This window comes from Drosophila biarmipes, chromosome 3R (assembly GCF_025231255.1).
Source record: "Drosophila biarmipes strain raj3 chromosome 3R, RU_DBia_V1.1, whole genome shotgun sequence".
NCBI lineage: Eukaryota > Metazoa > Arthropoda > Insecta > Diptera > Drosophilidae > Drosophila > Drosophila biarmipes.
The window spans coordinates 3,610,342-3,625,608 of NC_066616.1; the positions used below are offsets into that span (position 1 = coordinate 3,610,342).

At 46.9% G+C, this 15,267-nt stretch overlaps 1 protein-coding gene across 2 annotated transcripts; it reads right to left on the minus strand.

Annotated features, from left to right (window-relative positions):
• Positions 1-340: 340 nt before the first annotated feature.
• On the minus strand, positions 341-12,202 carry LOC108032922 (neprilysin-2). 2 transcript variants are annotated; one of them, XM_050888652.1, is made up of 10 exons: positions 11,835-12,202; positions 4,423-4,928; positions 4,020-4,234; positions 3,774-3,950; positions 3,344-3,720; positions 3,186-3,218; positions 1,938-2,347; positions 1,085-1,335; positions 845-1,031; positions 341-703 (listed from the first exon to the last, which is right to left on the minus strand). In XM_050888652.1, the coding sequence occupies exons 1-10, from the start codon at positions 11,849-11,851 to the stop codon at positions 552-554; spliced, it is 2,325 nt and encodes a 774-aa protein (XP_050744609.1). In that variant the 5' UTR covers positions 11,852-12,202; the 3' UTR covers positions 341-551. The 2 variants fall into 2 exon arrangements, with proteins under 2 accessions (XP_050744609.1, XP_016962478.1); XM_017106989.3 differs by lacking the exon at positions 3,186-3,218.
• Positions 12,203-15,267: the final 3,065 nt, after the last annotated feature.

A 15,267-nucleotide genomic window follows, 5' to 3' on the forward strand; every position in this document is an offset into this window, starting at 1 on the left:
GCATATCGGTAGCGTAAAATATCGAGTGTGGAAATACGTGCCTCAGTTAGTATATCGAATAGGCGCGAGTTTTTATGTTAGTATTAAAATTTTGGCTGAGATAACAAATTTAAAATCAAATGCTCCATCAGTTGCTAAAAAGGGCGATCCATGTGGTCAATTTACTTGTTTACTCTAAAAAGTACATCAAAAATATTTTAATAAATTGTGGGAACACAAAGTGTCAGAATCAATTATATGAATTAAATAATTTTATACCAAAACTCTTTTACGTATAAAAGTCGATCAACGTTTCACAATTCAAGTTGGCAAAGTAAATATATCAGAAGAAATTAAAAAGTTTTAATTCTTTACATATAAACAATTTTTTATTAAATACGATTTTTACATAATGCACACGGCATAAATACGCTTGGTATTGTAATTGTATTTCTACTTGAGATAAGCCCTTCTAGAATTGGGCTATATCGCAGGCATTCCATGCCTTTTATTCCGGTTACCTATCGCGTCCGCCTGGACGCGATACCACGCAACTAACGCCGGAACTGCTCCTACCACACTTCGCACTTCTGAACCGGGTTCATGGGAGAACCCTCCGGACACTGGAAGTCCTTGGCGAAGTCTTTCATGTTGCTGAGCGATCCAAGGACGCGGAACTCGGATGGCGAGTGCACGCCGGTGGTAATGCGCATCTTGAGAGATTCTAATGGGAGTGTAAGTAAATTAAAATGTGGCATGAACTAGAAAAGCGCCTTCAAAAGAATGCAAAATAGATCTTCCCTTAACTAGGGTCCTAATTCATTTGACTAACTATAGACAACTTTTATTGGCACACTTTTCATACCTTTGCGGTATTTAGCACACCAGGTCTGGCCGGCGGCCACCCAGAACATCTGCTCCGGGGTGTAGTCCAAGCCGGGAAGCTTTGGCTCCGGTCCGTGCTTCTCAACCCATCTCCGGTAGGCGATGTACGACTCCTTGACGCCACCGTTGTCGGCGATATTCTCGCCCTGGGTGTTGATGCCATTCAGCTGTCGAAGAGGAAACTTAGAATCGGTCTGCTCCACCGGGAAGGAAACCTTACGTTCAGGCCGGTGGCCCTCTCGGTGTAGTTGCCGTACTGCTCGATGATGCACTTCGCCTTGGCCAGATAGGCCTTCTGGGTGTCCGGCTGCCACCAGTCCCGCAGATTGCCCTTCACATCGAACTGGCGACCCTGATCGTCGAAGCCGTGGGTAATCTCGTGGCCAATTACGTATCCGATGGCGCCGAAGTTCATGTACTTGGGCCGCTGGGCGTTAAAGAAGTGTCCCTGCAGGATGCCGGCCGGGAATTCTGAAAGGCAAACAAACAATACCCCATTTACAATAGGTACGGGTAGGCATTGCCAGAAGCCTGAATGTTCATTAACACACAGTGTAGCAGCAACGAAATGAGCTCGATGAATGCTTATGATCTGGTATCTTGGCAATTTTTGATCTGCCATTTCTGGAGACCGGGTTGTCACGGATTTCACATTTTTTTACGACTTTTTCAACGGAGTTATTTCTAAGAGAAGTCATAAGCACAGACACGAAGTTCCCGACAATACTTGTTCCACCTTTATTGGATGACCGTTGAAAAGGGCGAAAAAAAGAATTTTACCAAGTTTGCGGTAGGTTTCCAGAGAACCCTTGGCTACCAATCGTTGTATGTCTATAGGTAGAGATGAAACTAGCAAGGACGGATGCAGCAGGGAATGCAATTTAGTATGGAGCCTTGTTAAAACGCCAACAACAGGTGTTCACAAACCAAAATTGGATTTCAATTTCACGCCTAAGTGAACATTGAATCTATTTTGGGGATTTCCAAAGGTCCCCCGTTAGAGCAATAAAGAAAATAATATTTTCCTACAAATATGAAAATTGGGAGAGACCCGATTATTGATTCGGACTTACGAATACTGTTTTCCAGGGAGGAGTAGAAGGCGTTCACGATCGCCGGGCGGGCGTGGCGCACCCAGTCCGTCTTGTTGACTGGCAGGCGCAGCTTGTTGAAGGAGTAGTCCGTGCCGAAGATGTTCATGCCCAGGAAGGACTCGAAGTACTTGTCGGGGTCGATGTCCAGCTTGGCGTAGTAGGAGGCCAGCTTCTCGTTGTCCAGCATCTCGTCCGGGTAGCCGATGTGCGTCGCCATGCTGTGCAGCTTCTCCTTGGCCTCCTTCTTCGTCTTGGCGTCCATCCAGTTAACCTCGTCCAAAATGTCGTTGAACACGCTGCGGATGTCGTTAACCATCTCCAGGGCGTTCGCCTTCGAGTCCTTGTCGAAGTGCTTGCGGACGTAGAGCGATCCCACGGATATGCCGAGGCTGGGATGCGAGTTGATAACCGATTGATTAGATGGCGCGTGGTGGCGTTCGATTCAATGTGATGTCGGTTGTTGAGGTTGAGGTGTGCAGATATTGAAATGGTGGGTTGGAGAGTTGGCGTGAAAGTGAAACACAAAATGGACATGCGAATTAGGACAGAAGATTGGGTCTGATCTGATCGGATCGAGTTTGCGAGCACAGTGCGCTCTAAATCAGAGTTGGGGGCTCGATCAGGGCGCATGATGATTACCAATGTCCACCACTTACGGAAATGATAATGGCCTCTAGGAAAATATCATCCACTTAGCCTTGAAATGTTTTCCCTTATTGAATAGCTGTTTTTTTTTTAAATGTGACTGAATCGCTAAAGCAAGTCGACTTCCCCGACCATTAGATAATACTAATTAAAAAAAATAACGCATACTAAATGGTCAAGAAGCCAATGATAACATACCCACTCATCTGCGGCGGAAGAGCGTTCGGTTAAAGCGGTCGGAAACCTTGCTTGTAAAAGCTTAATCTTATGTATCTTAAATATTTACCTCAATGACGGAATAGTTAAACCTAGGGGTACCTTAAGTAGTGCGGAATAAGCTGTGCAAAATGGCGAACACATCTTGTAAATTGTTCTAGGTGTATGAGATCTTATCAAACTATTTGAGTGCCATGGGCACATAAGCAGTTTTAAATTGATTAAAATGATATGGTTAATCTGTTTTTGCATGCGAGTGTTTCGTTTAGGGTGTCTTGCGACTGTGCATGATGTGGGTGTTTTTGTGGGTTGTGTTGTTTGCTCTTTTTGCAGGACAACGAATAATGCATTTCTCTAAATAAGTACCTATCAAAATCTTCTTCGGACACCTCATCCATGCTGCAAATCACAAAGAAATCAAAAGAAGATACAGAAACAGGGCAGAGATACGTGACACGAAATACTAAAACAGGCAACCCCTGATGACCTTGACCCTGGGAAGGGGCAATGGTGACCCCACTAACCTGCCAGTGGCAATGTCGACGCACTCCTTCCAGCGGGCCTCCTGCTCCTGGCGGCCAGAGAGGGCGGTGGCGTACTGCAGCTGCCGCTTGCGGAACTCCTCGGTCAGGAATCCCACCGAGAAGCCGTGGATGCGCCAGAACATGTAGTTGGCGATGACGCGCTTCGGCGTCTTGGCCAGCAGCTTGCCGAGGTCCTCGAAGAAGCTGGGCACCGACAGGTTGATCATCTCGTCCTCGGCCACACTCAGTCCCTCGGGCAGCAGGGCGTTCATGTAGTCCACCCACTGCACGTAGGGATAGGCGGCCTGCAGCTGCGCGGGCGTCCTCAGGTTGTACAGTTCCGAGGAGTTGCGTCGCTTCTCGTTGGGCCAGGAGATCTGTGGAAGAGGACTGCGGATTAAACATGGTAATCGTCCGGTCAGCTACCCACATTGGCCAGCGCAATCTCGAACTCCAGCGACTTAAGCAGCTCCGTCTTGGCCAGGTCCTTGTTGGCTCCGAAGAGCACGGAAATGTCCACCATGTAGTCGTAGTAGGCCGTCACCAGGGTCTCGTTGAAGCCCTTCACCAAGTACTCGCGGCTGAGGGCCAGAGAAGACTGGTCCAGCTGAAATTCGAGGAAGTATACGTTGTACAGGACTCGCACATAGGGTAACGGGAAGCCAAAAGTACTCACATCTATAAGACGTTTGGTGCTGTTCTGCAGATCCACCCCGATCGAGAAGTCGATGATGTAGTCCATGCTGAACCCGGCGGAGCGGAACTTCTTGACCTGCTCCTGCCACGTCCAGCTGTCGTCCGCGTTCCAGGAATCTCCCCTGATCAGTGGCCAGCCTCCCAGCTTCTCAGCCACTCTAGTTATAGGTTCAGCGCCAAGGGCCTCGATAAGAGCTGGATTGGGATAAAGTCGATTACCGAGTGGACTCAACAGAGGCAGCTGCGTAAATCAGCTTTCTTATGAGCTGCAACTTAATGATTTATCTGAACAGCTCTTGATTATAGGTCTGATCTGATCTCTGCTACTGAAGAGGATCTGGTAGTCGACCATATCTGGGAGTACCACTAACTGCGTCACTCACTCTTGTTCATGCAGGCCTTGTAGAGCAGGTTGGGTAGTCGGAAGTGCTTCGGCTCCGACTCGGGTCGCTCCGCGGTGATGATGTCCTTGAGCTGCTCTTGCAGCTTGTCGGAGATCACCGAGAAGGTGCTGATCGAGACCTTGTCGTCGGGGATGTTCTCTTCCTCGAGGTAGGTGCCGCAGGCGAACTCGTAGAAGTTGTCGCACGGCTCCACCTCGGGCCGCATCTTGCGCAGCACGGTGGACGCCGTGTGGATGCACTCCTGGGTGAGGCACACGTCGCCCGCGTCGGCCGCCTTGCCCTTCGCGGCAGTGCTCATGGGCACCTTGTTGATCGTGGTGCTGTCGCCGTGCAGGGCAGTGGCCTGCGGGTTCTCGGGAGGCGGCTTGGCCACCCAGGCATAGCTCCACAGTCCGAATCCGACGGCGGCGGCTATGAAGAGGATGACGCTGACCACCAGCAGCCCTCGCTCCAACTTGGTGCGACAGCGCCACCAGTTGGGGTGCCTGCAGGATGCAAGAATATGTCGGTTAGTCGGGAATGCACAGCGATACGGATTGGAGAATAAAAACGCTTCTACTCTGTTCAGGGTCTCAGCAGTTTCCGCTTCACTGCGCATTTGTATCCACACGACGTTGCAGGGCTCAGTTGCAAAGATGGAGAGTCTCTATTCCACTGGGGAACTCTTAACCTTATTTCTCCTACTAACAATGCTAGAAGTCTAGCATTTATTTTTGGTTCAAGTAAGAGAAGACAGTTTCCAGTTACCTAAACCTTCCCACTGCTTTTGACTCGAAGTTCTCTCCATTACATAATTTTGTCTAACAATAATTGAAATGTTGTGCCTAGAAATCAAACGTGCGCACAGTCATTTCGCGATTCAACTGCTCACACTAAAAAAGATACTCCTCTTGTTCCGGTGGACTGCCCAGACCTTAAACCTGCTGCACGCTGTACGTAATTGCTGGCCAACTTCCGATTTCCCCCCTGCCCGGGGCAGTTGATTTGGCAATTTATAGCCGTAATTATTGTTGTTACTCCGCTGCTCAACTGGTTGAATTTTAAAAGTCACTTTGGCCGTCGAACTCGTTACGACACTTGGGTGCTTGTGCTTGCTGCTATTTGGGAGAGTTTGGCGCACACGCCAACGTCGGGCAGAACGCTGTTTGATGCCCACCCACTTCCGTGGTCAGGGTTTAGGTGTAGCTCAGCGAGATCCACACAAGCGGCGAATCGAACGCAGATCCACGATTGGCGATGAGTTTTTGCACGCTTCAGTAATGGTGGAAAGCAGTAGCAATAGCACCAGGAAGTTATTACGCCGGACCAGGGCGAAGACGCGTTTAACAGGCGATTAGGTCACGCGCCGGCTGCGGCCTACTCTCGTGTTCAGGGGAAGGTCCCTCTGGTGAGCAGATCCGCGGATTCCACAGCGGATCAGGCCTCGCCCACGGAGGCCTTAGTAAAGTGTTCATCCCGGCAAATTCGGTCGAGTCACCAGCCTCAAATCGATCACCCGGTTTAATTTAGCTGAACATTTTCCCTAATGCTAATGACAAACCGCAAGCACCGAAATATTTTAATGACTAGACAGGTCATGATTAATATCCGTGCCGTAGGGATTCTGGGAGAATCACGTTTATTTGTTCAGCGGATATGACCCGTCTTCAAACATCGCTTACTTTCGTGAGCATTACTGGTACTTCACATTTATTCAGGGTTCTTTTTTTAGACCTGAAGTGTTTCGAGTGCTGGCCGCTAAATCAATTGCACACCGCCAAAAACTCGCAAGAATCTCGGCATTTCGTAAGATAAACTCAATCGGCAAACCAGTTCCGTAAATGATTTAGCCAACGATTTATTGCGCGTAATGACACGGAGCTTGCAAAGTTGAACGACATTTCGCATCGACCCCAATCGGAGTGCAGTGTTCTGGGTTTCCTAGCCATCGAATACATTGGGAGAAGTTTCTACGGCCGGAAATCGAGTGGCTGCCCAAATATAAATATGTATTGGCACACCAGTTATCGGGCAGTTCAGGCATTTCCGACCTTTTCCCATCACTCACACGTTTTTATCTGAGGAACAGCCCTAGGGCACTGGGAGGTATCCACCTAAAACTTCAAACCGATGGCGTTCATTACTAGCTACAGCTCTCAGATCCCAGAATAGGTAACAAAAACAGATCTAGGGGAGGGACGCTCTATCAGTTATTTTTGACGTGGGAGTAAACACGAATTTAACTTGGATGAAGGCAGCGTACTAATTAGCAAGCTTGTAAGTTTCAGCCGTTGCTAGCCCGCGCAACCCCCGAGCTGCCAAATATGAGATACGACTACTGATCGCTGCTCGGCACAGTCCTAGCCAATTAAGTGAGTCTGGGGACGGATCGTGCCCCTCCTGAGCCCGCCTATCGCAGGCGGAGATCACGATCCGGAGTCCCGGGGACTGGCCAGAACCCCCAGAACCCCCGACCGCCGCGAAGCCACCCCTGTCCGTGGGATCAGATCCCAGTTCGAATTCCGGTGGACGCGGGTCTATGGACGAGGGTCGAGGCATGGCACTCTCGACTGTGAGTGCACAAGTGTTACCACCATTACGTAAGGGCACAAGGGGATGGCACTGGCCGTGTCAATAGGGCGGCCAGTTTGAAGCCCCGCTTTTGTCTGCGGACTGCGTTGCCCAATAAATGTGTCAAGTGCAGCCGGCGAGCTCTGCCATTGACGTGGCGCCCATGCGTCACCGCCTCCCCGCAAAAGCAAATAGAGGCGAGCACTGGCCTAATATGCACACGTGAACTCGCACATGTGTGCGGCGTACCTGGGCGGTGTGAGTGACGTTTGGCAACTCTTGCGTTTCAGCCCTTATTGCCGGGCTTTTAATATGTTTTTGATAGTTTCGGCCGCTGCCGTTGTTTCATTAAGATGTCAAGCCTCGATTGACAGCCACCTATTCACAGTATCATTACCTCCTTCCCCACCCAACGCCGGGAGTCCAACACTCTTCAAAAAAGGTCTGCAACTGCCCAGTAGAAAGTGAAGCCATTTCGGGAATGCGTAGTTAGTTGTTTCGCTCGTAAAAATGCTTACTATCTTCTAATGGCTAGTTACGTGCTTTTTTGGCTGGAAGGCCCGAGTCAGGTACTGCTTAGTACCGCCTTCCATGGATTAAGCCCCTTGTAGTAGGAATACCCCTGCTGCCCGATGAGTAATGGTTCCGGGGGTCCGGGCCAGGAATGGGATGCATCATACCCTCAGTGGTGGAACTGGCCAAGTCGATCAGCTTGCAGATTCCTCTCGGCGACACGTGCAACTGGTTTCCTCATGGTCGCAGTAGGCACTCGTAGCTCTTGCAGCGCTGGGTTTTTCGTAATGCCCAAACAAAGTGCTACGACAAATTGCCTTTCCAGTGTTAATTGTGCCACAGACACAATTACCTAATACATTTTAATTCCGTTGAGCGAGCGATGCGGTGGCGAGGCGATGACGACTAAGATTGAAGCGCTACTTGCCGGACTGCTGCTGCGCGCTGTTAATTGCCCGGCGAAATCTCGAGCAGTCTGTGCCATGCGATTCCTCTTAGCTGAGCCCCACTGTCCGCCTTTTTAGCTTGTGCGCTCGTTAAGGGGTCACGGACTGCAACTGAGATACTCTTGGTAAGTGGATCTCAGCCGAGAACACTTCTGCCTCACTGCTGAAATCAGATCTGAAGTCAGGTCTGATCGACACAATTATCAAACGGGGAAGATCATAATTGGAAACACCGAAAAAATCGAGTGCGCAGGTCTAAATTTGTTTGCATAGGGAAGAGTTTCGAAGTGTAGGTACTCTTTAGGATCGGGATGATCTGTGCTTTCAGTAACGAAATCACTTACAGTGTTAACAAATAAATCGGGTGGGCTGCATATACAGTCACTCTTTTAAGTCGCTTTAGCATGTTTCAGAAAACTAATTAATTACACTGCAGCGGCAAAGCGCCAATAAATTTCAATAATCGCATTATCTCGTGGGCTTGAACTTGGCTGGCCTAAGTGGATTTGTTGCGGCACCGCGATGGATCTTGGCCAAGGCGGCAGTCCCGGAGCAACAGCTGCAGCCTGCGACGACGAACCTTTGAAATCCACTTATTAGCAGGAAGAGGGCAATTTGCAGCAGGAAGGAGAAGCCCGCGACAATGCAATTTGCCCAGTGCCGTGCCACTTAATTTTTACCTTTAATGGGGCCGCGGGCAGGAAGAAAGGCGGAAAAGCGGAAAAACGCTAGGCGCCACAGCCAAAGCAAACAAATCGCAGGAAGGGATGCCCGCTGAAAGGAATAGGAACGCTGGGGGAGCTGGGGTTACACTGGTGGGCGCGTGATTCAATTGCCCGCGAGTATACACTGGCAAGGCCGTGGTTGCCAGATGGCGCAAGGGTGCCGCCACCATTGCCACTGCATGGCGCCTTGCATGCCAAACAAAATGGAAATTTTCACAAAATAAAACTGTATTGGCACCTGATATCGACAAATAATGGGCCCAAGTTCACTTATTAATATGCATTAAGCGCTACGACTGTCAGCGAAATTTTTAACTCGCAACTTGACCTCAAATATTTACTTATCAATAACAAAATTAAACTCATTTTAATGCAAATACACAATGAAATAAGTACCGGCAGCTCAATAATATTACTCTATTGCGTATATAGCAGCGAGCTCCTCAATACTGCCTGACTTGTGTCACGTTTCCAGGTTTCGTTAACCCCCGAAGCCAACGGACAATTACGACCAATTTCCTTAAGAACTCAAAGTAATTTGGAGTGCCGCAGTTGCGGCGATCAATCATCAGCCTGACAAGTTCGCAAATTATTTTGATTTTATTATGTGCCAAATGAGTAATAAGCCGCTTACAGCAATCAAAGCCAAAGAACGAGGACGCAAAAGGAGAAATACGAATAAAATACCGGACTATTACGTGAGCTACACGCTCCAAAATCTTCCCGAATTACACAGAACTCTTCCCTGAATTGCGGCAGCCCCTGGCCCGGTTTTGAAAGACTCACGTGCTCCTCATGAGGAAGCTCAAAGAGTTACTCCGAAACAGACCAGGCACTCCCACATGAACGATAAATCACTGGGGCTGAAGCTAACAAACAACTGTCAGACATTATGACTCCGAGTTGGCTTCAAGAATGGAATTGCGGAAGAGATCAGGATAAGTTTATTTCCAAAACGTGTGCGATCGCACCGAAGAACAAGTTTTGAGGGTTGAAATAATCAGCACAAACCTATATACAGGGGACTAGGCTTTCTCCCCAAGGGATCCGAACTCGAACATATCAACTACTACCAACAAACAGCGCCTTTTTAGGAAATTATATTTCTTTTTTAGAGCCTAATATATTAGTGGTATGAAAAGTATCAAAATTGTATCATTTTTGGTCATCGTTTACTCACTTATTGACTATATTTAAGCTGTAGGTGGTCTGCTTGCCAACTTTTCCCAGAAGAATAAGCTCGTAATCAGAATTCAACTCTCGAAAATTAGAATAAGCCGGTATCCCGCTTTCTCCACAAGATTTCAGAGAGAAAGTGGTTACCAATCGTGTTTAGAATTCGAGCGAAGAGCCTAAATCCAAACTCCGGCGATCTTGCTCGCAGAAACAGCTCGATGAAGTGCTCGCGGGACTTACTTTTGCGTAACCTACGAGTTTTCTTGGCAACAAAAGGGGGAAAGGTCAGGTGAAGCCGGAGGGCGGGAGAATCTGTAGCCGCAGAAGTTACCTTCAGCGGTGCATGGAAAGCGAAAACGAAAAGCCAAGAAAACGCAACCGCATGGCCAAGAAACTGTGCTGACCATAATTGGAGTTGCACTAAGGTCTGCGTGCATTTAATTATGCAATTTGAGCAAATAGCTGGCCAGCAATAAAAACTTCAGCCCCAGTCCAACTGGGAAACCACTATTCATACTCCGAAAGCGCTGCGTTCTCGTCCGATTCAAGAGGCTGCCCCAAAACCATATGCTACTGTGACTAGTCAAACAGAAAACCGGACAGGTATTTCCATCAGAGGTGTGACTTCGCTTGTATTTCTCCTTTTTATGGGCAGCCACAAGGCATTTTATTGTTGTTTTGCCTAAATCGAAGCCACATTATTTATGGTGCCTTCGAAAGATGTTCGTATGCCACTGGCCAGGCCGTGGAACAATAGAGAAAGGGCAACAACGGGGTTACGCAATGCTGACCTAGAAAATTCGCATAGCTCAGTTTGTATGTTTGGCTACACCTTAATCTAATAAAAATAATGAACGAGAAATACGTTTTTGTTTACCCTCAAAATATGAGTGGAAACGTGATCGGCCAACATGTTCACAGCTGATACGTCGAATCGGTGTGTTTATGCGCTTTTGATACTCCGAAGATCTTGGCCGAGAGCAACCACTTTAAGTAGCTTGTAAACAATGCCAGCAGCGTTGAGTCGATTTCGGGATTTGTAGAAAGTCTTATCTCAGCAAATATTTCTGTTTGCTTCTAAAACACGGGCATTTACAAGCTCAGCGCCAATGGCAGAACAATAGACTACCTTTTGGGGTAATTGCGTAACAGTGGTTAGGGGTACAATAATACAATAAGCTTCCATCTCCAAAGAACAATGGGCTGTGGGAGTGGCGGCCAGCACTTACACATGCACCTCAAATATTTCCGGATACGCGTCCCTGCCCAGACACCTAACGACGGGCACACCACAGCACTAATAAAGTGGCAAACACGATGAAGTACTTCTCGGGTTCATCCCACGAAATGGAATTGATCATGCGACTGCTATACTTGGCAGGGGCACGCACAATCGGTCATTGAAAGTGTCATTGCAGATGAGTAAACCCAAAATCACTGTTAGGACCGCAAATCGAAGCGCGTCGCCGCTAATTGGTCTCTCAGGCTCGAATGCGCCGCTTTCAAAGACTTGGTTGACTGAGCCCGGTCCCCACCGATCCCACTCGAAAGTGAACCCGCCGCCTGAAACTCGTTTCGGCAAACCATCGATGCACCCGGAGAAGTCGAGCAGAGGCAGCCAGAGATTTGCCAGACAACGCCACACTGCCGCTCTATCAGAAATATCACCATTTTGGATGGATGTGTTTTCGACTTGGACCAACACTTTTCATTGAAGAGAGAGGGCAAAAGCTAGGACGCCGCCTTCGGCCCTAAAACGTCTTTCTGCGTCTTCGATTTGGTGGGCCATCCCAGTGATGACGAAACGTGTTTTCAATAATCACCATGCGCAGCTTTCTTTTTACCCAAACCACTCGGGTGTGTGGCTCAAGCCGAGTGGATGAACGGCCAGTGAAACCGCCGTGCAGTGCCACCTGGGCTCGGACTGGGATCGATGTTCAGGAAAAGCAGGAATCGAAGTACTTCGGGTGGCCGTACTTACTTGATGACTGTCTGCATGCTGGCCGCTTCGCTTCGGTTTGCTGGGGCTGACGGTAGTTTGACGGTAGTTTGCTGGCGACAAGTCAGCTTTTTGGATTTCTATGGTTAGCGAGAGGTCGTTCGGCTGCTAAAGATAATTAATTGCATTTAGTAAACACCCGCCGACCCAAACTCAGGACGCAGAACGGGGCCTCTTTCGATGGGATTTCTACGATTTGGGCCTGCTCAGCTCCTTGGCAAGCAATAAATTTACAAGCTCCAGCTGCGCCGCACGGAATTCAAAACAAACTGCCACAAACCGTTGCCACTCCGCAGACAAGAGGTGGAATCGCGGGAACCTAGCTCGGCGACGAACGAAAAGCGACTGAGCGCTCCGTCGCTCCATCGCACTCCTATATGAAAACAAAGTAAGAGCGCTCTGCCACCTTGCTGAGTCTCGGATACTCTGCTGGCGCCGTTCGGTTCACGTTTTCACGATGCGCCTGCCAAATAGCTGGGGCAGTTCTCCGGTTCGTCTACTTGCACCGCTTGAAGGGTACATTGGATTCCGGACTGTGCGGAAGTGTGTAACAGGTAGAAGGGCGCGTTCCGACCCTATAAGCGGGCGGCACGGAACTCAAAGACATATCTTTCTCTTGAGAGAGTCACTTTCGATGTGTAGGTGGCTGCTGCTGTTCTAGGCTGCGCGATGATCAAGACCACCAGTGAAGACCTTCTGCATGACCCACGAACGCAGAAACCTCGGAAAGTATAAGAGTACGGATCTTACAAATCGCACTGTTATTTACGTCTGTAATGACTATGTTAATAGGTCGAAAAGGTAGTGCCGCTGCCATCCGCTGGGTGGCGCCTGCCACTAGCTGGACTTTGATTTCTGAATTGGTCAGCAGTTGCCTCTCATTCTTGGCGCTGCCAGCATCAGAAGAGAGTACCGTGTTTGGCTAACGCATTCTGATGAAAAATGATTGGCTCAAGCTTTTGTCCTTTTGTTTACCTCTCCCAACAACTCATGCCAGATCCACGCGGGTAATTCCATTAGGCTGATGTATGTAAATTCTGAATTGTTGGCAGGCAGTAGTGTGGTGCGAGAGCAGGGGTTTTTCGCTCTTTGACCCTGCCTCTCCGGGCGGACAAGCAGAGTGTTCACTTGCGCAAAGAGAGACAGAAGATCGCATATGCAGTGTAGAGGCACTTTCCGACCCTTGTAAAAAGAGCGAAAATCCGTGCACGTAAAAATGGCGGTAAAAGCCCTCGCGGAAAATCTGTGACGATGCACACTGGGCCAGAAAGTTAATTTTTTGGCTAAAAATATGTAATTTCTTTCCTGGGAGAGTTAGAAGTATGCAGTTTTTTGCGTTTGAGATTTATGAACCTTTTGGCTTCCAGTTTACAACATTTTATATTTATTTCTTCTTGCTATCTGTTTAGATTCTTAAATTCAAATTATTGGAAACAAATTGTTTGTAAAATATTGTTCTTTAATTCGTTTTATGTTAGACATTTTCTGAAGTCATCACAAAAGTATGCTTCATTTGTTAATTTATTTATTTATTTAAGATCATAGTAAAGTTTAGTTTTAAAAACTTGTACTAGCAGAGGAGATGTAGTGCTAGCCTCGAGGCCTTCGACTACGTATTTCTTTGTGCCACATTTATACTTAAGTCTCTGACAATTCTAGGGAGTTTTCTTAGACTGAATCGGAAAAGTCTGAGTCGGTAGTCTGAGTATAAATCTTCATTTGGGCTTAGCATACACAATGCTTTTTTTGGAAAGTGCTGTTTTCGTTCTTTCAATTTTTTAAACGTAATGATTGATCTATAGAACAGGTCTGACATCGTTGATATGCGATCACACTTTTTGGTATGGATTATCCGATCATTTTTGTAAAATTTGTTTTTAGCCTCAGAGGCTTCTGGCCCAACATACCTACCGGAAAATACCGGTTCGAATTACATCTGCTCCATGAACCAAAATTTTATGTAAAGGCCCGGTCATTGGGTACCACGGATATGTATCTATATAAAGAAGAGCTGTTTGTAAAGTTCGTTGTTTTGAGTTAATAACTATTAAAATAATTATACCCGTTACTCGTAGAGTAAAAGGGTATACCAGATTCGTCGGAAAGTATGTAACAGGTAGAAGAAAGCGTTTGCGACCCCGTAAATTATATATATTCTTGATCAGGATCACTAGCCGAGTCGATCTAGCCATGTCCGTCAGTCCGTCTGTCCGTATGAACGCTGAGATCTCGGAAACTACAAGAGCTAAAACAGCCATACTTGGCATGCAGATGCATACATGGGCTTCCTGTGCAAGTTTTTTCCGCGAAAATCTGTAGTGCCTACAGTTATTATGATAGGATCAAAATTTTAATTGAAATGTGTTTGTCTCATCAATACATCATTTACATTAACATCCTTGGGATTTTGATGACAAATGGGGCATGTTTGCATGGATTTTGTGCCTGTCAAAACGCTTTAAACTTTCTCGTCTATTAATGTGAGAGGTAGAACTCTACTGAAATATTGGTATTTTCAGTAATCGTTTGGAACAGGGGTAGACTATAAATCTTTTTTTCCAAATTATTGTACTGCGATCGTACCTTTATCGGCCTACAAAATTTGTCGGGCATTTAAACATTTTCGGTTATAAGTGCTGTCCGCTGCTACCGTCAAACCCATAGGAAAGTATAATATGCCAGTCAAGTGAATTTCTGCCTAAACTTATTATTAAGTCTGAACATAAAGTTAAGAGGATTTGGGTCGTGTGATTCACTAAATGACACGGAAATTTTCACAGTCTCTGCGGCCGGACGGCATATCCGAGTATGTTTGCCTCTCTTAAAGTATTGTAAGAAGGCCAGATGTCGGCACCAGATTCCTTCGACGATATTCGAATGGCAGTATATTGTGCTTTAGAAAACGAATTATTAAAAAAAAAAGCCAAGACTACATCGGCACTTTTTTTTAAGTTACCTTTTTAATTCCCGTTTATTAGAAATATTGTTTAATGCTGAACTAAGATTCTTTTCCTCAGACCTTCTGTGAATCATTATTATGCTTGGTACTTATATTTCAAATTTTTCGACGCTGCGACCCGTTAGACATTTCCGAAAATTGTAATTTCGGGCGACTTCTCTCGGATGGACCACATTTTAAGGGCATTGGAAATAAAAATAATGAATTTAACCAAGTCAAATGACGGTAATTAAATAATTTATTTTTGATGTAATGACTTCATTTGGGGATGGCACTCAAAAGCACTCGAAAAGCAAAGTACTAATTGCTAAAAAAAAAACAGTAAAACAGTAACTTTAGTAATTTCAATATGTTTGGAGGAAAAGCGGTGAAAGTGTGAATAGGAAAATTTGGATCTGTTTGAGTGTTTTTTTTTATTCTTACTGAATGACACTTTATTTGTTGAAATCCGATGTC

Coding starts and splice junctions, on each gene's coding strand:
- LOC108032922 (XM_050888652.1), bottom strand. Junction 4,235..4,422: donor CAAGGCCTGCATGAACAAGA/GTGAGTGACGCA, acceptor ATCCCAATCCAG/CTCTTATCGAGGCCCTTGGC. Junction 3,721..3,773: donor TCGAGATTGCGCTGGCCAAT/GTGGGTAGCTGA, acceptor CCTCTTCCACAG/ATCTCCTGGCCCAACGAGAA.